The sequence below is a fragment of the Pyxicephalus adspersus genome, chromosome 2 (assembly GCF_032062135.1).
Source record: "Pyxicephalus adspersus chromosome 2, UCB_Pads_2.0, whole genome shotgun sequence".
NCBI lineage: Eukaryota > Metazoa > Chordata > Amphibia > Anura > Pyxicephalidae > Pyxicephalus > Pyxicephalus adspersus.
Window position 1 is genome coordinate 102500607 of NC_092859.1, and position 27998 is coordinate 102528604.

The window sequence follows — 27998 nt, forward strand, 5'->3', positions numbered from 1 at the left end:
GACTTTATAAGGATGTGTTCTAGGAACTTTGCTGCTTCCATAGAGCTCTACTTTTTTCTGTAATTAAATATATATTACTGTCAAAGAGGAGGAAAGTTTCTCTAAACATTTTACCTGCTGTTTAATAATTTGTTCTGCAATATACATGTAATGTAACTTGATATAGAAATACGTAGAGCTATATTTTGTAGTAAACATTATTAAAATTACTAATGCCAATATTTCTTTTCCAGCTTGTAATTGTGACCCAGCTGGTTCCCAAAACGGTGGTATATGTGACCGATATTCTGATTTCTCTGTGGGCCTTATCTCTGGCCATTGTAGATGCAAGTCAAATGTTGAGGGAGAACGCTGTGACCGATGCAAGGAAGGATACTATGACTTGAATGCAGAAGAACCAGATGGATGCCAGCGTACGAAATATTCCAATATTTGCCTCATTTAAGTGATATCATAGAATCAAGAAAATTTAAATTTATTTTTTTTTTTTTAGCTTGTGGATGCAACACCCTAGGAACTATTCCTGGTGGAAATTCATGTGATTCAGTAGAAGGAAACTGTTACTGCAAACGTTTCGTGATGGGAAAGCAGTGCGACCAGTGCATGGTAGTGAAAATGATGAATGCTCATTTTTTATCTTTGTTCTTTCAATTCTAGTCATTTTATCATAAAATAGATAATGGAGCAAGGGAGGCAAACCATCATGTAAACAGCACACAGTGAACCACACATTAGACTTAATCTAGAAGTGCCCAACTCTCTCCTCAATAGGTGAAGTTTATTCAAAAAATAATATTCATATTGCTAAATATGCTAAAAAACATTAGGAAAACAACAGAAACAAATATATGATGCTATAGTATAACTAGACAAATGTAATATATTTATGTAGTATGAGGCTCAATACGAACTGATATGTGCACAGAGCCAAATCTTCCTAATTACTGATGTCTGACCTGTAATATAGAACACTGAGTTATTAGAAAAAGGGTAGTTTTTACCACTGACTGTGTTTGATAAGTAGTCACCTTAAGAAGCATGGCCACAAATGTACAATCCATCATCAAAAAATAAAATTACATACGATTTATATATTTAGAATTTTGATCTCCATGATTGGGCCAACATGTTGGGTAAAACTTGTAGGACTCCAGGTGGGTTCCAGAGAGTTGTTGTAGAGGTACTAGATCCAAATCTGTCATTACTATCTTTGCTTTATAACCCGGTGACCTGTTCACACTGTTGTATCAAACATTTAAAGTGTTGTCCTGCACAGTTGTTCCATTGCAATTCACTAAATTATAAAGCCAGTTTCTGGATGATAACCATAGTATTTAAAAAAATCCAAAAAACTTGTCAGCAACAGTATCTCCTATATGCCAATCAGGAAAATCAGGAACCAGGTTCAGTTGAAGGAGAAATTTAATTCTCTGGTTCTTCTTACTGTAGAACCCATGGATAGAAAAGTGTTATTACAATGCTTTATATGCCTTACTAAAACACAAAGGTCCATGTCTATGGTCTATGTCTAGATTTAAATGTTTAGATATGTATGACTATTCTTCTAATAACCAGCCTTTACATTTTTGAAACAGCCTGGATTCTGGGGTTTGAGCAATGACCTGGATGGATGTCGGCCTTGCGATTGTGACCGTGGAGGATCATTGGATAACATGTAAACTATACTTTCAGTTTTTCCCTTTTCAACACTTTTTTCAAAACTTATATGTATATTGGCATTTTTATTTACACCCTCCATGTTTCTGCATGGATTTCATTATAATAGAAAATATTATATGTGTAAAGTGCAGGAGAATTCTTTAATTGATTACTATATTATTTTTGTCTCATTGAAGAAACAAGACAATAACCTCCCTAAAGCATGAAAAATATAACCATTGCCATTACAGTATAATATTTTCCACATTCCATATGCTGAAATCTATCTGTATAGTTGTTTATAGTGTTTAAAGAACTGCTTGTGTTTTGCAGAACTACTGTTATTTTATTTGTGTTTTTTTATCCACTTTGCAGTTGTTCACCTGAGTCAGGTCAATGTCGCTGCAGACCGCACATGATTGGTCGCCAGTGCAATGAAGTGGAGTCTGGCTTTTATTTCATATCTTTAGACCATTACATTTATGAAGCAGAGGATGCAAATTTTGGCCCCGTAAGTACTTTCCATTATCCTGGTATCCTGTGAATTTCTAATTTTTTTTCTAATAAAAGCTGTGAGTTTCAGTTTTCTATTTTTTTTTTTATCAATAGGGTGTGAGAACTGTTGAACGCCTGCACCCCCAGGATCGAACCCCATCCTGGACAGGACCTGGGTTTGCCCACGTCCCAGAAGGAGGATACTTAGAGTTTGACATTAATAATATTCCAATATCCATTGAGTATGATCTTTTAATCCGCTATGAACCACAGGTTAGTTTTGTACTATTAAGAACAAGGCCTAATCCTAAATACCATTTATTACAATTAGTGGACAGGTTTTTGATTGCAGATATTTTATAGGCTAAAAATTAAAAAAAAATAAAATATGCGGCTTGTCTTGGTGTACATTCTTTGCATGCTTTGGTGCTGGGGTGAGTTGGCTACCATGCACTTGCTTGGGGTTTTGTCATCCCAGACTAGCCATTCAAAATGTCCAAAGATGTTCAACATGAAAAAATACCAGGTTCTAGGTCTAAGAATAGAAGGATCTTAGTTCACTTTGAGCATATGTAGCCTCATGTCTATGGCCAAAGCTGTAACCCCATCCATTTTGTGTGCAAATAATCTAAAGCATCAAGCAGATTGGGGAATAATATTACAATCAGATGTTTCATATTCTTGATTTGACATGGATTTGTGCAGACATTGATTGGAAGGAAAAGTTATTTTTGTAACATTGGTATTGATAAATTAAGTCTATATTATCCTGCAGATGCTGATAAATGGGCCAATGAAACATATGTTTAGTCAGTCCAACATTTGAGTAGTTGTCATAGATGTCCGGCATATTGATGTATGTAAGAAACTTTACTAAAAAGGAAATGTTATACAAATTGTTTTATTGCTTTGCAGGTTTTAGTGTAATAATAAAAAAGTATGCCTTGATAACTTATACTTTTGTGTATGTATATGGTATTGTATCCTTTTGAGATTGCTTATATTTGATACTAAATGCTGTTTCTTCTTAGCTTCCTGAACAATGGGAAGAAGCAGTGATAACAGTTATTCGTCCAGGGAAAATACCTACAAGCAGTAGATGTGGTAATACCATCCCAAGTGATGATAACCAGAATGTAGCATTACCTCCAGGATCTCGGTAATTGGAAATTAAAGATGTTTTATAGAGCAAGAAATTATTTGGATCTAGAGAATATTTACAATATAAACATGAACACTGTGACTGAATCTAATAATACCATTAGAAGGCATTATCCATTATGAATAGTTTTATGATACAGATAATATTAGTAATGATCATGCATTGAGACGTGCCTTAATTGGTACTGATTGTGTCTGTAATTTGTGAATGCAATTTTGTTTTTGGTATTCATCTGTCACATAATTCTTAAAATGTAACATACTTTATATCTTTTTTACTAATATTATTAGAAAAATGGTTATGAGATATTGGTGCATAATCAGAACAATTATTAAACCATGTTGTGTTTTGTACTTTTAGGTATATAGTTCTTCCTCGTTCTATATGCTTTGAAAAAGGTCTGAATTATACCATAAGACTGGAGTTGCCACGCTATTCTGTTAACTCAAATGTAGAAAATCCTTACACATTAGTTGATTCAGTAAGTAACTATTTTTTAGTAGTTTATTGACATTTATACACATTGGGCCTGATTTATTAAAACTCTCCCAACACTGGATCAGATAGACAATCATAAGAGAACCTGAGTGATTCAGCAAAGCTGGAATTGAGTTTTTAAAATCTCTTGCTATTAGGGGGCAAATGTTTTCAATCTTGGAACAGATCCACTACAGGTTTGTTGGATCACCCAGGTTCACCCTTAATAGTCTATATTTTGCAGTCATGGAGAGCTTTGATAAATCAGTCTTATTATGTTCACTGTATAAAAGTTCTAGGAATAATTTGTTAAAATAAAAAATGTAGAGGCAGATCACTATTATTATTATTATTATTATTATTATTATTATTATTAAACAGGATTTATATAGCGCGAACATGTTACGCAGCGCTGTACATTAAATAGGGATTGCAAATGACAGACTAATACAGACAGTGATACAGGAGGAGAGAACCCTGCCCCGAAGCAGATGTTTGCAAGGACTTTCTCTTCAGCATTTCTGCCCTTCTGCATGAAGGGGGCCTGGGTAGGCGTTTGTTTCATTGTTCATTTTCCTAGTAAACATAGTGAGAACTTACTTTGCAAACATATCCAATCACACTGAGGAAGTTATGAAAAAAAAAACATGCCTTTATGGGTGAAGTCAGCAGACATTCAGTCAATCATTGTTTAGCATTGTGAGCATTGTATATATCTTTCAAAAAACAACCACATAGACTTAAAAATGTAAACTATAAAAATACACTTAAAATATATATTGACTTACTAAGCAAGCATTTTTGGTAAACATCAATACTATATTTAGGCACATTCATTTATTATGCAGGTAATATATATATGACAGGCAGATATCATGAATATGTAAATAAAGATATTAGCAAGCACTGGGTATTTCCAATGATGAGCACATAATGCCAAAGACCACCTACATATTGCCTTCTGAAGCACCATATTATGTACATCCCCCTCAAAATTATCTACCCCCCAAACTACATCACCCCCTTTCTAAACACCATATTATCCGCCTTTAAATGACATCTCCTCTCCCAGTAGAGGGAAATTAGAAATTTGACTACTTTGGTTTTTGTTGTTCTCAATAATGTATGAATCAATGTTCTTAATAGCATTTTAATTGTATCTTTATTTTGTTATGCAGAATGTCAGTGTGACCCTCAAGGCTCCCTAAGTGCTGTATGCGACCCGAATGGAGGGCAGTGCGATTGTCGCCCAAATGTAGTTGGAAGAAACTGTGATAAATGTGCACCTGGAACTTATGGCTTTGGACCTAGTGGATGCAAACGTAGGTCACAATATATACCTATAATTCTTTTATGTTTCTCATATTTAAAGTATTCCTGCTTATACTACCAAACCGAAATTGTCATCAGATATTAGCCTTGGCGATGAATTATTGTATCTTACAAAATCCTCTTATCTGTGATACAGGTATTAGGATCGCATTGCTAAATAGGGGTCAGAAATCTATGCCTTCTTTTTATTGTTGGAAAAATTCATTCTCAGATTCTTTTTTAAATCAAAATATCTACTGTGTTAGCAATTTAGAATGGAGTTTCTGCAATTTAGAGAGTATGTGTTCCTAAATAATGGTACATACCATGTACATAATTATTTAACCCCCCTATTTCTTCCCAGCTTGCGAATGTGATCTTGAAGGATCTGCCCATTCCTTCTGTCACCCTGAGACTGGCCAGTGTCCATGTATCCATGGTGCCTATGGAAGACAGTGTGATGCATGTTTACCTGGCTACTGGGGATTCCCAAGCTGTCAGCAATGCCAATGTAATGGACATACTGATGACTGCGATGTTCTTACTGGAGAATGCACTGGATGCAGGGATCACACTGAAGGTTACAGCTGTGAAAGGTAGGTTGGTTCAATCCACTGTAGAGGCATCAGTAGCACAGTATCCTTTCTTCTGAAATACAATTATGTAGGGACATTTAAAACTAGCCATGTTAAAAAATGTATTGGGTTATAAAAGAAACTTGACAATGATGATTTCCTAATGCACTATTGTCTATTGTCTTTTATTATTTAGATGCTTGAATGGCTATTATGGAGATCCCAGACTCGGTTCAGGTGATCACTGCAGGCCTTGCCCATGCCCAGATGGACCTGGAAGTGGGCGTCAGTTCGCTAGTGGATGTTATAAAGACCCTACAACTGAGCATGTTGTATGTACATGTAATAAAGGTTATATGGGTAAGTGTTTGTTATGTTATCTCACAAAAACATTAGATTAAACATTCTTATGCTAAGTTTATAATTAATTGATAACCTGATCCATGGAATCAAAATATAATACAATAATGAAGAATGTGGCCAAGTTAGAAAAGGGGACAGTTGTTTTACTTTATTGGACGATTGTAAGATTTTATTTTATTTCTAAGGACCGAAAATGATTTCTAATTTCTAATTTACTAATGAGATTTTTTTTCTGTAGGTGTTCGTTGTGACCAGTGTGCATCTGGCTATTATGGAAACCCAGAAGAAAATGGTGGTGTATGTCAGTCTTGTAACTGTAACAGTAACATAGATATGTCCGATCCAACGGCTTGTGATAAACAATCAGGCGTCTGTCTAAAGTGCCTCCATCACACTGAGGGAGAAAACTGCCAACATTGTCAGCTGGGATATTATGGCAGTGCCATTCATCAGGATTGTAAAAGTAAGTGTATGTTTGTCTTAAAGCTGGATTTGTCTCAAGAGTCTAGGCCCTTTAAAGACAAATATTTGGTCTATATACAGTACAGTTAATAAAAGCTGTGATGACGAAGTCCGAAGGCTGCCATTGCTGACCTTTACTAAAAAAGCTAGTTACCTCTGGACTTCATTTTGAGTTTTATGTTTTATCTATATTTTGCTGTGTCTATATTTTGCCGTAGGCCAGTATTAAGGCTACACATACTCAGGCCTTTAAAAAACAGCATACATCTTCGTATTTATCAGTTCCTTTAATAGAATTACTACTAAAGGAAATACAGTTATGAATCCCACTATTATTCTATGCATGTTCAGAACTGCTTGCTGTTTTTACTCATATGGACTAGAGAAGCATCACCGACATAGAAAACACCAACATATTTTACCCACCCTCACACACACAATTCTAGAGGAAACATATTTAATCACAGTACATTGTATTAATGGCAAGAAAACATTATTATCTTATTTTCTTTTATGATGAGATGAAGAGTTGTCTTCTACTTTATAATGTATGGTTGTAACAAATTTTTCCTATTAAACTCCTTGCTAGATGCTCATCTGACATGTTTTTTATTCTTTGCAGAGTGTGTCTGTAATTACCTGGGTACTGAACAGGAGCATTGCCAGGGAGATGTCAGTTGCCACTGTAATAGAACCACTGGCCAGTGTCCTTGTCTGAAGAATGTGGTTGGACAGAGCTGTGATCACTGTGCACCAAATACCTGGAATTTAGCCAGTGGAAATGGTTGTGAGCCATGTGGTTGTGATGCAGGTCGTTCTCTGGGACCATCTTGTAATGAGGTACACATTAGGAAACATTACCAAATATAAATACCTAATACACAATGCTGAGATACAGTATAACCCCTAAAATTTGCGCTTCTGAATCTGCGGCTTCACAAATTTGTGTGTTTTTTTCCTTGGAACCTATACTTCTAATACTGTAAAATTAATGTTCTACTTACTGAATCCAGTTATACTGCATTTATTATTATCATATTTCTAATTCTAATATAAAACACAAACATTACGACTATTTGCATTAGTATTTACGTTTCTATGGTCTCCCGCTGATGCTACTGTATCCAAATCAGCTGATCCATAAAAGCAAAAGACCAAAGGAAAACAATTTTTTAATTTGTTAAAAGAAAATGGATCATTAATGACAGTATGGTAATTTTATTTCTCAAGAAAGTTCAGCGTCTCAGAGAAGACGCGGACGGGCACAAGGTGGCGTCCAAAATTCGCGGGGGTCTCGAAACGTAACCCACGTGAATTTTGAGGTATTACTGTAGATATTTTTTAAGTATTTTGAGTGTGTAACTCTTCCTGTAATTTGTTTAAACAGTTTACTGGACACTGTCATTGTATGCCTGGTTTTGGAGGGAGGAACTGCAGTGAATGCCAGGAACTTTTTTGGGGAAGTCCAGATATTGAATGCAGAGGTAATATATAACTTTTTTACCCCTCATTTATGTTTTATTATTTTGAGAAATTTTATATGACAGTCATTTACATTGTGATAAAGTGTATATGATTTCCTTTTTAAAAGTAATTTACACTTTTGAAAGTTTTGGCAATCCTGTCCCCAATGTTCTGAATTTTATCCCTATAGTCATATTCTAATTAATATATTCATACTGCACCAGGCAGTGCTCTGCTTATATGTGCAGGAAAATCAATTGGGTAGGACACCTCATTCTGTTTCTAGCCATGTCATCCATTTGATTACAGTTTTTAAACTGCCTACTGATATGCCTGGTATGTACTGAGGGAAGGTAATGGTTTTATGGGCATGGACAACGTTTTCATGAATAGAATATAGCATTAGTTCCAATGAGGTGCAAGGTGTTAAAACTTAGCACTGGGCAAATTCATAATGGGTTTAGGGCATACACTAGAAAGGCGGAAGGGTATAAATGGACAGTTGTCTGATTGTGGATTTAGGTTTGACCACCGTCTGTCAAACTTCTGCTGCTAACTTTAAATGTTCTGGCTAGCATTCTGCTTAATGCACATGACCTGTGCCTAACAATGTAAAATCAAAGCAGCAAATGGGGACTTGGATGTGACATAAGGGCACATATTCCATCATAGTCACTAAGGATTAGCTAGTATAACAATGAAACCAACATTTATTCAACTCAAACATTGCATTAGCCGTTCAATTTAGATTTTTCTTGTCTATACAAGTCTCATCTTAAATTACTAACTAAACAAATCATTAATCTCTTCTATAAAAAACTATTCAAATAAATGATCTAATAAAACTTCTCCTGAATGATAGGAATTTTTTCCAGAAAATAAATAATTGTTGTGTGTCTCACTGATTTTTGCTATTTCATTTAATATTCGTCTAGAAAACTGGCACTAGAATATTTTCTTCATTCTTGGTATGCTTCCCTGTATATTCAATCTAGCAATAAATCTGGCATTTAATTATAGCCAAGTAGTTAGCAATGATAATTGAAGTCATTGTGTGTTGTTGTGGCCTACACATTACTGAACAGATAAGGCTTTGTAAAAATGGTCAGTAAAGACATGCCAAGCTCAAACAAAGTCTTAACTGTTCATTTAGTAATAGGGCTATTTTATTTTAATCAAGGATGGGTGGGGAATAGACTTCAGAGGAATGTTGCTATTTATTTGATGTGTATTCTAGAGATTTTAAATATTTTACAAATTTTACAAGTTGAACATCAGCCATTATTGCTTAGTATTATTTTTATTAATAAAAATTTAAAAAAATAACGGCATTTACAGCACACTTCAACAGTTCAAGTTATCTTTTAGAATCTGGGGAGGGAGTAAAGGTTCCATTAACAGGACTTTAATTCTTTAATTGGTGTAGTGTGACTTTACTTTATGTCATTTGCTAAATGTGTTTATTTTGTGTAAACTACACTATGCCGCTCATTAATACATATAAATATAGGTGAGTTAAAAATGGAGCTCAACTTTGCATAGGTGCTCTTTGCTCCCAATATTTTTGTGCCCTTGACCTTTATTAAACTGCTGTCTTGTTTGAGCGTTTTATTGCGTACTGTCAAGTTTTGTAATATCACACTTATTATTTCAAAGATGATCATACATAGTTTAATTTTCTTGACAGGCAAGATAATTGCAAATATATCGCTTGAAACTGAAATTGTAGCATTCATTTCCTGTTTGTGCTATTTTCAATATTTCTATCCGCTTTCTGAGAATCTAGAAAATGTGATACAAAATATATATACATAATACCCAGAATTTACTCTTAACATTTGTCACACAGTAAAAATAATGTACATTTTTCAGGTCAAGCTAGCAGTTACAGCTCCTTTATGTGGAAATTTGTTTTATCTTGTTTAGTTATCCAGAATTCCTAAGCAAACATGAGTTGAAAAAGGGAACTTTAGGGTCTTCTGAAGATCAAAGATCAGTTATGTTTAATCTTAGCTTGGCATTCCTTTCTTTGTGATTCGTAATGGCCTTTGTATTTGGTGGCCCTCCCAGTCTTGATTCTTATCTAAAAAGGAGTTTAAATGACCCTCATTGGACAAGTGTCTTTGTTGTGTTCTAAAGGAAATCTCTTCTTTTCAAAAAGCCGCCATAGGGAAGGCTAATCATTCCGAATGTTGTTCAAGGACCTTTGGGTTTTGTAGTGAAAAGAATAAAATCTGTTTTGTTCAGCCCTATAATGAACTCTATACCTCAATCCATTTGCATATGATTCTTGTTAACTATATAGTACTTGTGTGAGGTTTCAACACTGCATGTAGTTATTTAAAAAAAACAAAATGTTTTATACAAAGAGGCATTTGATTTAGTTTAAAGGCTGACTGCTCTAAAGGATATCATGAATCAAAAGATACTTCTCTTCAACAAGTTACTCCATTTTACTTATTCCCACTTTTTGTATAATTCTGCTTGAATATAGCGATAATCAAATTAGGATAATTGCTTTAATTTCATTTTTCTTAATGCAGATCTGTCTGGTCTGAAGAAAATTAAACTTAAGTTGTATAGTTTTACATACATACATATCTTTAGGTGAATACAAAACATTTAGAATTTTCCTATTTGCCTGATAAGCAAATATGGGATGCATTTTTTGTCACTGTCAACAATTACAGTACAGTTAGGTATGGAGGAAATATAAAACAAAGTTGCCATCAGAACCATGCCGTATGGGGGCCATCATATTATATCTACATTGTACAGTTTTATGTGCCCCTAATGGTGCACCATTGTTTAGTTTTTTACAATGTTTTCCATAGCTGTTCTAACTAAACATGATGTCCATTCCTAGATCTAGCTACAGCTACCTGTCCAAAGAATGTCAACATTTTGAAATCATGAAGGGGGGGAGGGGAGACAGAAAACAGAAGTTCAGAGAAGTGAGAGGTCCCCAGTGGGACAATTGTGGTATTTTACAAAGTACATAACATGAAAATAGACTTATTTTATAATAATGTTTATCCAAATAGTTAAATACACAGGTGAAACACATATCCAATAAGAACAGTTTACCTGCCAAATATTGTAAAAACATTTATCTGCTTCTTTCTTGCTATATGGCTGCAGGGAATGACCATATAATTCACAGACCTTATTTTTTATTAAGGACTCCTTTTCACTACCTTGTCTTCTGCCTGTTACCATGCACAGGCCCACTGGCTATACTCAGTCAGTGGGCCTGATTTATTAAAACTCTCCAAGGTTGGAGAGGATACACTTTTATCAGTAAAGCTGGGTGATGCAGCAAACCTGGAGTTGATTTCATCAAAGTCATTTGCTATTTGCTATTGTTTTGAATCATGGACCAGATCTATTCCAGGTTTTCTGGATCACCCAGTTTCACTGATGAAAGTGTATCTTCTCCACCTTTGGAGAGCTTTATTAAATCAGGCCAGTATTTTAAAATTGTCACCATTATATCTAGTACAAACCTTATGACAGCAAAAAAAAATGGTTAACTAATCAAAAAAAAATACAATGCCCATTTAAAAAATGTATTTTGAATGGGCATGGTATGTATGGCAAATAATTATAAGTATATCCAGCTTAACTTCATAGATTTTTTAGGAACTCGATAGTGTGTTTTTTTTTTATTTCATTTTCTTTTTTCCTTTACTTTTTAGCTTGTGATTGTGACTCAAGGGGTATACAAACACCTCAGTGTGATCGATCCGATGGCCACTGCATCTGCAATGAGGGCGTAGAAGGATTCCGCTGTGATAAATGTGCCCGAGGCTATTCTGGAATCTTCCCAAACTGTGTTCCATGTCACAAGTGCTTTGCCCTTTGGGATGTGATCATCAAGGAGCTGTCCAATAGGACCAACCGACTGCTGGACCGTGCCAGTGCTCTTAAAGTCACAGGAGTTATTGGGCCATACCAGAAAACCATTGACAAAGTGCAGGAAACTCTAAAGGAAATTCAGACCATTATCTCAGAGAATCCTGCTGTTGAACCACTTAAAAACATTGATCAACTTTTTTATGAGGCAGAGTAAGTCATGTCAAAAACGTTTTATTCCATGTCATACATCATAGATAGGGTAGATTTTTAGACTATAGCATTTTTAGTACCTTTTATCATTTTAGATAAGCCCTAGGTCAGGTTATCATCCCAGTCTTTTAGTGTTACATACAGGCCAGGATTTTCATATATGAACATAGTCATGTTCTGACTCTTTGGAAGAGATACTTTATCATATTTACCACTTTCTATTAGACATGAGTGCATATCCCGACCTTCCAAGACTGGAGTTGAACACCCCTGTGCTAGGTAGAAGGGAGTTTCATAATAAATTTAACTGTGTCTATAATATTTGTTTTCTAGTTTTAAATACAGTAAGGGTTAAAATCTCTATCAGGTTTTTGGTGCTGTTTAGCCTCTTGTGGGGAGATTTACACTCCCCTCTGTTTATTTTTATTATGTGATGTGAAAAACTAAAATGCTCTAGCTGTCTCAGGAACAGGAATATAGGTGAAAGTGTCCAATGGGGGCACATGTTCTGGTGAAAGATGTCACTTTGATTTCCTCTCTCCTGTGGTGTTGCTGGGGTAGCAAGTGAGGGAAATCTCCTTAACATGCCACAGGGGTTTTAAAACTAAAATATGACTATACTTGCACAAGAAAAGACTTGTGTCTTAAGAATACTGCATTAAAACAATTTGACTAATTATTTGATCTATGTGGCTAATTTGTAGGAAACTTAAATCTGAAGTCTGGGAAAAGGTTGAAGAAGTGGAGCAGAAGATAGCGGAAATCAACCTTAATGGGTCAATTAAGCTGGATGCTCTACAAGCCGATGCAGACAGTGTAAGCAAAGCACTGAAGGAACTTGGAGAACAACTAGAGTACATGAAGATTTCAAACGTTCGAGGTAATTTCTATCCTTGTGTGTTTTTTCTCCTATACAAATGTAATAAAAATTTCAGTTTAATGAGTTTATCCCGAGTTTCATTATTGCATATTGTAGTCCATTGCACGCCAACCTTTTCGGTTCCACAGACCACTAAAATTACCGGCTCTGGACCACGCATGCGTGGGGAGTTGGGTGTCACTCAAAGGGAAAGAAACGTCCCCCATAGTGATGTCATGATGCCAGGACCTGCCCACTCTCCCATTGCAGATCTGAGCCTGTGATGGGAGAGTGGGTTGTGTCCAGGGACACAATCCGCCCAATTCCTTGAGACTGGAATATGTACAAGAGACGTGGTCCCAGGCTCTGGCTGGTGCACCCCACCAGCGGGGTCCTTCTCCTGACCCCGCTTGACAGCGCACCCTCCAGAGGCGATTGGTGACGGCTGTTCTAGTCCATGCTTAAAAAAAAGTCCTTACTAGGCATAGAGTAACAACAGCCTACTTGCTTAGCACTTTTTACCCAAACAATGCTGTCATTTACAGGTTACTCCTATCCTTACATCCCTGTGGTGGTTGTAGTCCTAAAAGGAGATTTAGTCTTGATTGTTTTACTTATTTGATTATCTATTAAGTTTACAAATCTGCACATCTTAACAGATTCAGCCATATAGTCTGTGTTATGAGTTCCTTACATAGAGGAAAATAAAATGTAAGGGGTTTGAGAAAGCATGATAAAGTATGATTCACAGAAATGTTCACAAACTTTTTTATGTTGTGTTTATAGGAGCTATGGACAGCATCAATAAATACTTCCAGATGTCTCTAGAGGCAGAGGAGAAGGTTAACGCCTCCGCTGTGAACCCAGATAGCATTCTTGAACATTCAGCGTCTACACGACGGGAAGTAGAAGATCTCATAGATGAAAAATATATTGCATTTAAAGAAGGACAAGAAGAACAATCTCGTCTTTTAGATGAACTTGCTGGAGAAGTCCAGAATTTGGATCTTTCACTGCTGTCTGAAAAGGTCTGCAAAATAACTCACAACAGAGCTTTACCCTCTTGCTTACAAATTTTACCTGTTTTTTGTTCAACAATTAGTTCTTATTGTCTAATGCTAATTCTAAGCTACAGCTCTTAGGAGTTTACTTAAAACAGTAAAACAGTGAATGTGACTCTCTCTTAGGTTTGTTCATTAAGAAGTAAATGCTGTTTGGCTGTGTCTGGCTTCAGTCTATATCATTGACCTAGAGCAAAAAGTAGAAGTCAACAAATGCAGCCTACATACATCTCTTAGAGCTGGTGTTTTTGACCAGCTCATATTTTAACATGTATGCTCTAAACTAACTTTTTTTTTTAACTCTCTAGCATTAGCTATTAACATTTGCAGTAATAGCAAGAGGCAGGGAACATTTGATAGAAATCCTTTCTACCTAAAGAATGATCTTCTAGGGGTGCCTGCTCAATCCCACACCAGCATTTCTTTCTTAATCTGGCAGGATTGAGTAAAGAACACCTTTACTGACCTTTGGCTTCCCACATACATACATACATACATACATACATACATGACATGTCTGGCAGAGTATGATGGGACTATATATCAGCTTGCCAACCACAGCTGGTGCAAGAAATCCAATATGCATACCAGGTTTTTCATAAACTTCACAGTCACTCTTATGGAGCACTCTCTATCAAATGTTTAAATATTCCATTATGTAAATTCAGTGTTGTGTTGCAATCTGATTTAGTGACATAAAATATCCAACATTCCCTTCTAGGGGGCAAAAGAATGTTGAAATGTTACACAAACAACATCTTGGCTTGCTGATTGAAACACCTGGGGCTATATTGAATGCCAAGAAAATTCTTAAAACTGAAAAAGGAGTCAGCATACCAAAACTATTTACATAAAATGTCAAGCAGTAACAAACAAATTTGCTGCTTATGTTAGTATAGCAATGTGTACAGCAATATTAACATGCTTTTAATAATTCCATATAACATTGGCTGGCTGTTTTATTAAACACCATCACACCGGCATCAATACTGTGCATGGCTCAAAATTATCACAAACCCAAGCAACTTAACCAATGCATATAATGAAAATTTGTATCAAAGAGGTGTCATCAAGTGCATATCAAACCAAGCAGTTATTATAGGCAACTGATGTAAATTACAATTTATCCCATAAATGTTAAGCTTGGCTCCATCAATAAACTTTAGTATTTGTTCCTCTAATTTGATGAGTGGCTTCATTACCAATAGGGAGCTTTGGGAGGAAGTGGGGCCAAGATGTACAGTATTATTGCCCTGGTTTCTCGGAACTAATACAGTTTTTGATTCAGTTAATTACTAGGAGCATTGCTACACATAGGCTATGCAATTTTGCCTCAATGTTATTTTCTAACTGTATTACCATTGATTCAAACAGATCCTTAAACATTGTTTTTCTTTAGCTCTAAACAATAGTACTAATAGAAGTTAACTTACCACACATTTATTTCTCTCCAGACTTGTGGAACACCAATTGGTGCTTCATGTGAAGTATCACAGTGTGGAGGGCTTGGTTGTACAACAGAAGATGGCAAGAGAAAATGCGGAGGAGATGGTTGTGATGGTTTGGTGAACATAGCAAACGGTGCCTGGAAAACAGCTATGAATTTTGATAAGGAAATTCTGAGTGCAATGGCAGAAGTAGAGGAGCTCTCCAAACTGGTAATCTTGACAACCAATTATTAATATAGTTTTATTGTACATTTTTTTTCAAAATGTTTTAAAGCCAAACTCCACACTAAAATCATAATTTTAATGACCCAAGATGTATGCAGTAGACATATTAGACCTGCTGTCATTCTTTCATGTGCATGGATCAACCTTTCTCCCCTATCGCCACTTTAATTGTATGGGTAATACCCTAGCCTACCCTTTGAATGGATATAGAAGGAATGGCAAAAGACTGATGTGTTAACTTCTCTACTCTTCCATCCTGAAGACCTAAAGAGAGTAGTAGCTAAGCCTTGACTAGTAAAATGTGTTGTCATCCTTCTCCCTGCAGTACGCAACTGCATGCAATTGTTTTACATCTTCCTGAAACTCGATTTTAGGCTAGATGTATATAAAACATTTTTATATTATATATATAATAATATTATATTATTATATAGTGTTATTTAATTTTATGTCTGATTTTTTCATTTAATATTTGTAATTTCTATGTTATCCCCTGTCTCAAGGAGCTTGTATGTTCTACCCTTTATGTGTGTTTATGTGTTTCCTTAAAAAAAAAAATACTAGCAATTTAAATCCTTGAAGAGAAACGGCTATAAAAATGCTAGCATTGTTATAATTATTGCCTACAGGTTTAATTAGGTGTTCACTTAGCTATGAACTATGAACTTTGCAAATAATGAAATCTCATTTTAATGAACAGTGGACTGCAGAATTGTTTAATTCTCTCAGAAAAGAAGAATAGATCTTGTTTGAAGGGTATTTATGGTGGCTTAGTGGAGAACTCTCTAATTTTTTCAACTTCTTTACTAGGTGGCTGAATCAAAATTGAAAGCAGAGGAGGCGAAACAAACTGCCCAAAGTGTTCTAAATAAAGCCAATGCAACAAAAGAGAAAGTTGACAAAAGCAATGAAGACCTAAGAAATCTCATCAAGCAAATCAGGGACTTTTTAATGCGTATGTATACAACTTCCTGGCTTTTCATTTAACAGTATAATGACTTTAATCCCCCCTCCCCCAATGTGAAGGAAAGAGAATACAGAATCGGTGGAGTATGCATTTCAATATAGTGCTGGCTAATGTATGTGCGGGACTCCTTTTCTTTAGCCGAGAATGCAGTGCACAAAGCTTTTCTGGACACAGTAAGCAATGATTTTGAGTTCAACCCAATGTTCTTTATGTGAAAAAACTCACATATAGAGTATAAATCACTGATATAAAAAATAGGTTAACATCAAAGATACATTTCCAAAGTGACAAAATGGACATTTCAAAAGCCAGGACTAGCATAACACAAAATAGACCATGAATACTGTTTGCAAACTGTTACCTTTTCTTTCATTCCCCTCAGTTTCATATTTTGGAGTGTTGCACTTCATTATGTGAAGTTGGATAAAATGGTCTTGCTTTTGTTATCTTTTTTTCCTTCTACTGTTTTTCCCATTGTTGTAAATTATGTTTGTGATTGTACATTATAATATGATCACACCAGAAAATGAGAGGCCAATCTGTCTCTAGGTTACGATTAGAACATAATATGCAAGTGCACAGCAGCGAGCATCTTAAGCAGTGGTAAGATCCGGTTCTGTTGATTCTGAATAGCAGTCAAATGCACCTTCTCCATAAGGCAACACAATGTGGTGCAGTACATTATTGATAATATTAATAATTTTTGGACAAGTAAGTGTGCTGCCCTAATGCAGTGCAGTGCACCGCAAGGACATAGCATATGAAAATTCACTCCTTCATTCCTGTAGCTGTAGATGCCCAGATGATGAGTGAGCCCTAACCGTATCCATCTACACTATTTTCTCTATGTTCTCATAGCAAAATATTTTTTAGTTTCCGCTGGACAAAATGTATGTCTTTTATTTTAGCATTACCATAGTCTTTGACTGATACTGAAGTAAAAATGTAAATGCTTTGTTCAATTTATTACACCCTTATAAATCATGTTACTTTGTTTATATAGAGGATGGAGCAGATCTGGATAGTATCGAAGCTGTTGCTAGCGAGGTGTTGAAAATGGAGATGCCCACGACTCCTGAGCAGCTGCAGGCTCTTACTGAAGATATACGGGAAAGAGTGGAAAGCCTTTCTGATGTCGAAACAATCCTTCAACAAAGTGCTGGAGACATAAGTAGAGCAGAGTCTTTGCTGGATGAAGCTAAAAAATCAAGGTGACTATTATTTTAAACCAGTAGTCCCCAACCTTTTGCAGGTTGCAGACCACTAAATGTGCAGGGAGCCGTGTGTGTCACTCAGAGGGGAAGAGACTTCCCCCCAGAGTGACGTCATGATTCCAGAACCGATGGGAGAGTGGGTGTCCAGAGACACAACCTGCCCACTGCCCTGAGCCTGCGATGTCTCCGGGAGACATGGTCCGCGGCTCTGGCCAGTGCGCCACCCCCCGCTGCTGGTAGGTGCATCGGCCAGAGCCACGGCCCACCTGTCAGATGCCCACGGCCCTCTAGTGGGCTGGGGTTCGGGGACCTTTGAGACTAAATGGCCCTGTCTTTGGTTTTTAACTAATCTGAAAATAGATCAAAGATTCGAGGTCCAAAGTTCCTTAAAAGCTTTACTTTGAATGAACTGCATTTTATTAACCCAAGACTACTTTTAAGGACAGTGGCACAACCAGTTTTAAATTGTAGTTTACATATTTCCAAATAAAAAAGCCAAATGTACATGAAAATATAGTATATACAGGTCTTGTGTAGGACAGAACACCAGGCTTAGTGTTGGTGTTTACTTTGCCAGGTTAATGGGGCATCTAAAGAGACTGTTTTTAGGGCTAATATTGCCTACAGTATCAGCTGTTTATATCCATCTGCAAGGTAGTTTTGCACACACAGTAAATCCACTTTGGGGTTCTGTCACATTGATGGCTATGGGGCTGTACTGAGCATATATGGAGACCTTGTAGGTCGCTGTAAACATAAGGGAAGACAATGACCCTTGTCTGATGGCAGGAATCTGTGTAGGGTTTGGATGGGTTATGTTAGATAATGGGACAGTGTTTAGAATTAATATATTTTGTTCATTACTTAAGATGTAAATAGCAGGCATGACTGGAGAAAGTATTCATAGTTTGTGACCAGCAGTAATAATCACATCAAATGCCTAACTCTTCTCTCGCAATATAGCCAAAGTGCATCAGATGTTAAGGCTACAGCTGATATGGTGAAAGAAGCTCTAGAGGAAGCTGGCAGAGCACAGAGTGCAGCTGAAAAAGCTATTAAGCAAGCCGATGATGACATCAAAGGAACAAATGATCTGCTGACTTCGGTAAGTCCAAGTCCAATTCTAGTCCACCAAGCTCATTTGTATGGTCAATATGTGAATAAACCTTTTCATTGCCTTTTTCCCTTGATTCATTGTAAGTGACTATCATTTCCCGTAGATTGAGTCAGAAGCAGCAGTCTCAGAAGAAACATTAAAGAATGCCACTGATCGTATGAATGAACTTGAAAAAAATCTTGAAGATCTAATGAAGAAATCTACTTCCAACTCAGAGTCTTTAGGTTCAATTGAAAAGTCTGTTGAAGATGTAAAAGCAGATGCAGATGAAGTGAAAAAGGTTTGTATATATCTATCTATAATATTAAATATGTAAAGCTGATGTAACAAGAAGAAAAGCATGCACTACACCAGTATGCCCTAAAATGTTTAGTTATTTGATTGTGATCCTTTACCTGTGTTTTTGGTATAAAGATTCTGTCCATTTCACATTTTTCACAATAAATGCTGAAATAGTAAGATAACGCTAGCGCTGCACCAGTATTTTTGGACATGTGATGTGTGGCGCTACCAATCTCCTCCCTCCACAGCAAGTTATCTATCTTTTTAAAGTCAGTGGTGGTGATTTACTATTAAATGTTTTCAAGCTGATTACACAATCCCTTGCAAGAGAATGAGAAACACTTAAAAAATGTAAGAATGAGTTTTGCTTCCACATGATTGATGTGTCGGCAAAACAAGACCTTAGTAACTAAGTAAAAATTATCTTGGAAGGGAATAAATTTATTTTCTTAGTGAACAGCCTATAATTGTTTATTACATAACTTAACCCAGTACTCCTGAAGCAATAAGGGCTAATTAATTGCAGACTTAAGTCTTTTTATTTAATTCTGAAGATACTCTAATTTTGCATGTCCAAACTACATTTTTCTTTTGAAATCATGAACTTTTACTTACAGTAAGTGTCTGAGACTCAAAGGTACATCAGTTTTGATTTGTAAATGCATTTCCAAGAACTTGTCCCAATAAGCATGCATTTGTGATGTTAAACAAGCTCTTGCTGCACCCTAATGGTTGCCTTTTATATTGTAGGTTCTAGATGATGAACTTAGTAATAAGTATAAAGAAGTTGAAGACTTGATAGCCAAAAAAGCTGAAGATTCTTCAGAGGCCAGAAAGAAAGCAGAACAACTTCAAAAAGAAGCAAAGGCCTTGTTAACACAGGCAAACAAGAAACTGAACCTACTAAAAGGTAAGGAAAATGGCCTAATCCATATGGTATATTTTAGACTTATATTAAAGTGTATGTATAGCTGGCTGTTTTCTTTAGCCTTGGACAGTATAAGGAAAACTTAATCCTTTATCATGTTGCTGGTACACAGACCATTGATTAAATTGATAGTTTTGATATTCTAACCCATTCCCCCTGAAAAGTTAATAAATATATATATATATATATATGCAAAGCTTTTAAAGGGAAGGTAAATTATTGTAATTTAATAATTTGTAACTAATTGTCCTATTAAAACTAGCTACGACTGCCAGTTAATATAATTTTTTGTGTGGTAATTGAAACTTTGTTGTCTATTCTAAATCTAGACCTAGAGAAATCATATGAAGTCAACCAGAGAATATTAGAAGAGAAAGCAAAACAGTTGGTGACTCTGGAAGAAACAGTACGGAACCTTTTACAAGCCATCAGCCAAAAAGCAGCAGTATACAGCACATGCCTGTAAACCGAGCCACTCCAAAGGGAATCTGAACGGGACCAAAAGTTCTGTAATTTATTGGAGACCTTTTTTATTGTCTATTTTATTATGAACAAGTAATAAATTCCTTGGAATAAATGAAGTGTTTTAAGATTTCTATTCTCTATAACTGAAAAGGTTGTATGTTACATCCTATGAATAAGCCTTTTTGTATTTAGCACCACATTTTGTTATATCTCTATTCCCAGTTAACCTATTTGCACTAGATTACTTATAGCCATAGCACATGGTAATGATATTTCCTACTATATAGTGAACACTGGGCTTAATGCACATAAAATAAATCTGTTATATTTTTTAGACCCAATGATAATTTTAGGAGCCAAACATTGTATTGTAATGTCTCATCATTCCCTGAAGAAGCCTCACGGCAAAGGCGTCAGGAAGTATAGCAAACTAATTCTCAAAGAACCAGTCGCATTTTAATAAAAGCAGTGATGCAGAGCCACAGTTTCTTAAGTCTTGGTGATGCTGATGTTTCTGCTCCAAGTCATGTCTCAATGGAACATTTTTAGTATGTATATTATCCTTTTATACAATCTTTTATAGCAAACCTGAATCCTTATCATTTTCAACCCTTACCCTTAAATTCACATCTATTTTTAGGCAGAACATTGTAAACAATAATCTGATGGTTTACATTTAGATGGATTATTTGCATAATTTTTTATGAACTCGCTACATTTTTGTAAGTATTCTCCCAGCTCAGAAAATTGCATGTTTCAACCTTGTATACCTATCTGATAAGCCAAAGGAGTTTCAAAATCACTTGAATATGTGTTTAAGCATGATGCATGAATAAAATGAAGGATGTTCTCTGCTGAACGATGGAAGTTTCTTATAATTGTCTATTTGTAATTAAAACCTAATATTGTACATGCAAATCTGCTGTTTATGTCAATGTTACATTTCGGCATGGTCTACAGGCAGCTAACCTCTGTTCATATGAAAACAAATATATATTATTATATTGCAAATATTTGCAATATTATATTGCAAATAAGGAGCACACAATGTTAGCTTTGGCAAAGCTTGCGTTCACTCTGAAAAAAAAAATTCTCAAGCAGTAAACTTCACTCACTAGGGTAATGCATTTTAGATTTATTACTATAAATAGATATAATACTAGGTGTTCCTTGGTTAAAACGTATGTAAACATCGTATCGTATGTAATGTAAACATCAAAACTGTTTAATCAGATTACACAGAAACTGATACTGTATGTCCTCCCTGGCAAATCTCGTACCAAAGAGGATATGTGAGTAGCCAAAGCCTGATATACATCAAACCCAGGATCAATAATATAAAATGTCAGCTTACTATTCCTTACGTGTGCTGACAATTGTTTTCACCTGGGGATCATTACACACTCAATGCACTATAGAAATGCATGAACTCTGAGCTTGTTTGCTCCTCATTTCTACTACTGAACATTTCCTTTTGTCATCACATAAGGGTAGATGCTCAGGAGTTCAGAGAACAGGCAGGGCTGATAACATAGTCAAAGATTTTAGCGGAGGCAGCATGATTTTAGCATTATACAGGTAAACATAAACTCACTGGATTTCAGACAGATCAACACATATTTTTTACTCTTAAAAAATAAATATAATGCACAATTACGATAGTAAAAGTAACAGACCAAAAGGAAGTCAATAAAGTGTCACTTCAGGAAAGCATATAGTTTGATAATGCCCAATGTACCTGTAATGAGTTTCCAAACATTATTTTTTAATCCACTTTTTCTTCACCACTGTGCTCTGCAGCATGTGGTTTAGGTTTGGGGTCACATGCACCGCCAGCAGATTAACATAGGTATATGCCAAAGTGAATAAAGAATATTTTTTATGTGTTTAGTGATACTTTAATTGTTCGGGAGCTTTGAAAAGTCAGGGCGCTATAAGGTATATGACTTAAGCCAAAGACAGCTAGGCATTTAGCATTTTCAGAAGCAAGTCAGCAATTATATCTTCCGCCTGCACAGGTTTACATAAATCCGACTTAATATACAGGATATGGCGAGTTTTTACAGTAAATTCAGAAATTTATTTAGGTAAGCCTGGCAAAGATCTCATTTTGTTGGTCAGGTAACATTTACCAGGCTCTAGAAGGTGTTACAGCCAGATGACCAGCAAAATTACAGCTTTCAGATAGAAAACTATAGATCTCCAGCTATTACTGCTAAAACATTTATGCAGTAGGTTCATGCAATGGCAAATGCATATGTATTAGATTCCTAAGCTTTAGAGTTGTGATATCTCTATATTAAAATATTGCAGGGCACGTAACATCATACAACTGTTTTACAGTATGATTGTGCAACTGCAATCATACATAATGCTGTGGGACAGGGTAAATTGTGCGGTTTGAAAAGGGCAAAATGGCCATCAAGTGCATATGAAAATGTTAAGGCTAAAACCCTCATCTGATAGGGGTTAGCCGTACTGCAAATGTATGTGACGCTGAACAAGATTTTTCATAAATATTAATTGGCAAATGGCTGATGAGATTAAATATTTCCTATTTTAAATGGCAGATTTCCAAAGCATCATACTAAAGCCATCTAGAGCTCTGAACTTTTCACCCAGTGAGACAGCCATAATATACAGACAATGATATCAGAACCAGACAAGAACCCTGACTCTGTATGGCATTACAGTACATTCTTATACAAGTCCCTACCTTATGGTGATGTCATTGACTTGTGTGTGTGTGTGTGTGTATATATATATATATATATATATATATATATATATTTTTTTTTTCTCTTTTTTTTAAGGTATTTTTGGAGCATCCTAAAGACAAATTGAAGTATGACATCTCTCAACATCTGTTTACCATTAGTTATCTTACCTGCCTTTCTCCCAACGTAATGTAATTTGTGTAAAAAAAAAAAAAAATCCTAGTAAAGCGCTAGTCACAGTCACTCTGCATGGATTTGTCATATGCTGTTAAGGGGGACATTTATAAAGAAAAAAGCATTCTGTAGTTTATCATCAGTGAAGATGGCAGAAGCGCTCATATGTTTACTTAGCAAACAGTGGCACATTTCCTGTCTGACCAATCATTTGACAAGGTATATCTATTGGGGAAGTGCCTAAGGTGTTTTTATTAATATTACCCAGGAGAACTATTTATACTGAGCAGCTGAGCTGCACCCTAAAGTAAGAATGATCAACCATTTTAAAACAAACATTTTTGTCATATGGTGAAAGTCATGTTCCAGCATCCACCAGACAGTACGTCATAATCTTCTGTTTTCTTTTCTTACTGTAGATGATCTTTGGCCATCTTCATTGTCAAGGCCAGAAAGACATACCTTCTGTGCAGAGGAAGCCGGGTATCGTGGCAACCAAAACTCATGCTTCACCTGCACAGCTTTTTGCCAGATGCGTGGAGCGATCCATCCACTTTTTCATGTCAAACTATTGTTTTTTGACTTGCTGGTTTATGTACTGCTTTAGAAGCAGGTGCTAGCATTTTATAACAGTATTTCATAATCAAGGTTTTACCCAATGCAAGGGTCATTTTTGCTACGGTTTACTGTTTTCCTACAGTTTAATGAGACAGTTTTTCTCATTAATCAACAATGTTCTTTTTGTATTATCATTATAATAGGATCAATAGAATGTTCAGTCTGCATTTCTTTTGTTGTCAATAATATTTTTGTGACATTACAATATTATTTCTAAAAATTATTTTACGATATAAACCAAAGCTGGGTGCCAAAAACGCAAGTTATACCAAACTACTTATTTTATTGATTTTTAAATCTTTAACTTTTCACACAGATTTTTACTCTAAACAGATACACAGAAAGGGAGGGATTTATGGGTCAAGATGTAACCTTGAAGTAAATCTGGTTCACAAAACCTGCATAGCATTATACTGATGTGCAACAGAACTTGATCAATGCCCCTGAGTTCTGTAGTCACCAAATCTACGTTGCATTTTGTACTTAATAATATTAAATAGTCAAAGCAGTACATTTTTCCTACATGATTTTCCACAACCACAGAATATACCTGGGTATTAAGGCTTTAGGGTAACAATAACTTACTGTTGATCCAGGGAACATCCGATTGCCTCATGGAACCAGGAAGGATTTATTTTCCCCTGTTGAAGCAGCAAATTGTACCAGGGTTTTTTTTTTGCCTTCCTCCGGACCAACTATGTTTTATAGGGTCTTATATCTGGGATGTTTAAGTCCTAGTGGTTGAACTTGATGGACATTATGTCTTTTTTCAACCTAACCTACTATGTAACTATGTAAATGGCAGAATAGAGTTGATGTGTTACCATAACACTGATAAAGTTAAGAAGGACAAAAAAAAAAAAGACAAACACAAGCTGGAACTATGAATGTATCTCCTTTAGACAAATCACAGATAGCATGGCTACTTTACAGAGTTTTTCTGAACATTCAGTTAAAATGCTTCCATATTAACAATACAGACAAAAAGGTGGAGTCCCATCTTGCATTTGCTGTGCATACTGGTTCCTGTACATTCCAAATTCCAAACAACTATGTTAAATAGCTGAATTTGACAGAGTCCCTCTTAATTCTGTAACAAATGTCAGATTTACATTTGACTGGTGCCGATCCTTATAAGATACCTATGTACACACACACTGGTCATTGTTCTTTTCACTTAAAAATTAATGGCTTTTCCAAATGATGCAGCCAAGTTTGCTTCCCTGAAGGCTTCTGATACAGTCTGGAAAATAAAAACAAATATTATGGGTACATGAAAAAAATGGGAACATGTAAACAAGAAAAAAAAAAGGGCACAGTACTTACAGGGTGGGCGTGACATACTCTGGCTACATCTTCACATGATGCTCCATATTCCATGGCCAGTGCAGCTTCATTAATCATCTCTCCTGCACCCTGCAAGTAACAGGATAAAAAAAAAAGAAAATAAGAAATAGCTTGTAAGATAGCTAAATATCATGGGGATTATTCTTTTCTTCAGCTATTTATTTCCAAATGTTTTGCTTCCTATCAATATGCTTCTGTGCTGAAACGCAAGCAGACTGAAACAAACCAGAACTGTTTGGAAAATTGATAGATTCCACAAACATATTTAGGTAAACCTGTGAGAAACATGGAAGCTGTCGTTTTTAAATTGAGTAAAAGGCAAAAGTTACAGGACTGTTATTCTGGGCTGCACTGCCCAATAAATATGTACTATGTCTAAATTCCCATAATCCTTGCTTGTAAAAATTCAGTAATTCATTACATATTGAACCCCTGGTTCAGAGAACAGCCATTAACCTAGTAACAGTCTGGCTACTGTTTGCCCAGAGAAGAGCTTTAACCTACCTAAACACAGAAGCACCTGATTAACCTTCTGTTAAGCATGCTGCCACTGCAACTAATTATCGCTGATATAATAGATTGTCAGAAAGTCTTTTTTTAAATGAGAGTTTTAGAAGACTATGGAGAGGATTCTGGCAATGCAAAAGGTAAGCTTTGATACCTTATTTGGTACCAAAACAAGATATTATTAATATTCAATACATTCCAATAATAATTTTTACTTAGTCCTTACAATAAAAATATACACTACTACACACATTTTTAAAAGAAAAAAAGTGAAACTTACTGCTCCCAGAATATGCGCTCCAAGCATTCTGTCAGTAGACTTGTGACTCAATATTTTCACCAAACCATCTGTGTCTGCATTTGTCTTAGCTCTGCTGTTGGCGGCAAAAGGGAACTTTCCAACTCTATATTCCACACCCTAATTGATTTACAAAAAAACAAGACAGTGTTACTTAGGCACACTTACCATATCAGATATGGCCCTGACACATCAATTAGCATTATTACCAAAGTAGCCTATATCCTTTTATCATTTCTATTTTGTTATCTTTCAGAGGAGGTTGCAAATGTCACACAAACAAAGAAATAATTTTACCTCTTCTTTTAGTTGTTCTTCTGATTTGCCCACCCAGGCCACTTCAGGATGGGTGTAGATCACAGATGGCACACAGTTGTAGTCAATGTGGACAGCTCCGCCAGCCATGCCCTCCACACAAATTATGCCTTCATCTTCTGCTTTGTGTGCCAACATGGGTCCCGCGACTACATCACCGATAGCATAAATACTGGGGTAAAAAAAAACAAACAAATCCACTACTGAACACTCGCTTCCTTACTCACATTACACACACAATTTCCTTTCATTTCAGGCGCAACAGCAAGCTAGCAGAAATTCCCCTTGTCCTCAGAACAAGCGTCCCTACTGGAAGATTGACCCTGACCACTTTTTTTTGGGAACAACTCAATAATTTGGTATTTTTCCTTTTGCTTTCCCAGTGACAATGAGCAGCGGTACAAATAAATATTGGTAAAACTGTCCCATTGGGTCTAGGATAGCAATAATAAACTTTACAAAGGATCTATCCCTTCCCACACCATCCAAAATGTTAAAGTTACCATAGATATCAGTTCATGTTAATAGTCCATTAACAATATAAGCATTACTCAAAGGGGCAAATGTATAACGGGGGAATCTAACAATGACTAGTGAATTCAATACAGATGAATATTTTATAACTATGCCCCTATGACTTCAAATTAGGGATTAGGAACATTACAGCAGTCAATAGGAAGAAAAGATGTTTCCTATACTACAAAACTACCAAGGGGTGTATGCTGGGTATGGCCCACTGCAGTTTCAAAAGTACTTAACATTTCAGCTAACAAAAAGCTAAATACATTATCTAATTATGACAAATACAGTTTATATCTATAGTTGGAAAATAACTGTATTTGAATGTGCTCAATGTTAGCAGTGGACATAATTGTTGAGTGAGGTGAGTAGTAATATTGTACAGTGATAAATTTTTTTGCCAAGTGCTGCTTACTTTGGGATCTTTGTCTGAAATCTGCTGTTGATTGGGATTCTGCCCCTGTTGTCCAGCTCAATTCCAATTTCTTGCAGTCCTAGGCTTTGAGTAAAGGGACGACGGCCAATGCATACAAGTAGAACATCACATGTGATTACCTCTGCCTTCCCACCAGCTGCTGCTTCAATACTGTCAACAAATTAAATACATACAATAAAATCATTTTTGTAGATCATATAAAGATTATAATTGGAGTACACAGCACACTCAGTATGTTGTGGTATTCTTGCAAATAAATTATCCTGCACTTCGTTTTAATGAATCAGCAAAAACATGCACAACACCAAATTTCCTAAACCCAGTTTGAAAAACATGTTCAATATAATGTCAACTTTAGTGATATTTCTTGCCACATTTTAGGCAAGGAATGTTAAAGGGCACCTGTCACAAACATTTTTACATAAAAGGTAGAAACCTTATAACACCTTTTTTAAATTGAAAAAG

At 35.8% G+C, this 27998-nt stretch overlaps 2 protein-coding genes across 2 annotated transcripts in view; one reads left to right on the forward strand and one right to left on the reverse strand.

Moving 5' to 3' along the window:
• The window catches only part of LAMB1 (laminin subunit beta 1), a 34004-nt gene extending 12484 nt beyond the window's left edge, over nt 1–21520 (forward strand). Inside the window, 24 exon segments of the mRNA XM_072401638.1 lie at nt 234–413; nt 494–606; nt 1596–1675; nt 2035–2170; nt 2269–2427; nt 3186–3313; nt 3677–3927; nt 4282–4341; nt 4972–5115; nt 5469–5700; nt 5876–6039; nt 6281–6505; nt 7127–7344; nt 7892–7988; nt 11667–12036; nt 12741–12916; nt 13682–13923; nt 15411–15614; nt 16440–16584; nt 17600–17807; nt 18774–18915; nt 19031–19207; nt 19960–20119; nt 20467–21520. Of these exon segments, the coding sequence (XP_072257739.1) occupies nt 234–413; nt 494–606; nt 1596–1675; nt 2035–2170; nt 2269–2427; nt 3186–3313; nt 3677–3927; nt 4282–4341; nt 4972–5115; nt 5469–5700; nt 5876–6039; nt 6281–6505; nt 7127–7344; nt 7892–7988; nt 11667–12036; nt 12741–12916; nt 13682–13923; nt 15411–15614; nt 16440–16584; nt 17600–17807; nt 18774–18915; nt 19031–19207; nt 19960–20119; nt 20467–20603 (4148 nt within the window). The 3' untranslated portion in view covers nt 20604–21520.
• A 3470-nt stretch (nt 21521–24990) lies between these two features.
• DLD (dihydrolipoamide dehydrogenase) overlaps nt 24991–27998 on the reverse strand; it is a gene marked incomplete in the record, with an annotated part of 15457 nt that continues 12449 nt past the window's right edge. The window contains 5 exon segments of the mRNA XM_072401639.1: nt 24991–25354; nt 25438–25527; nt 26246–26383; nt 26561–26750; nt 27513–27683. Coding sequence (XP_072257740.1) covers nt 25289–25354; nt 25438–25527; nt 26246–26383; nt 26561–26750; nt 27513–27683 — 655 coding nt within the window.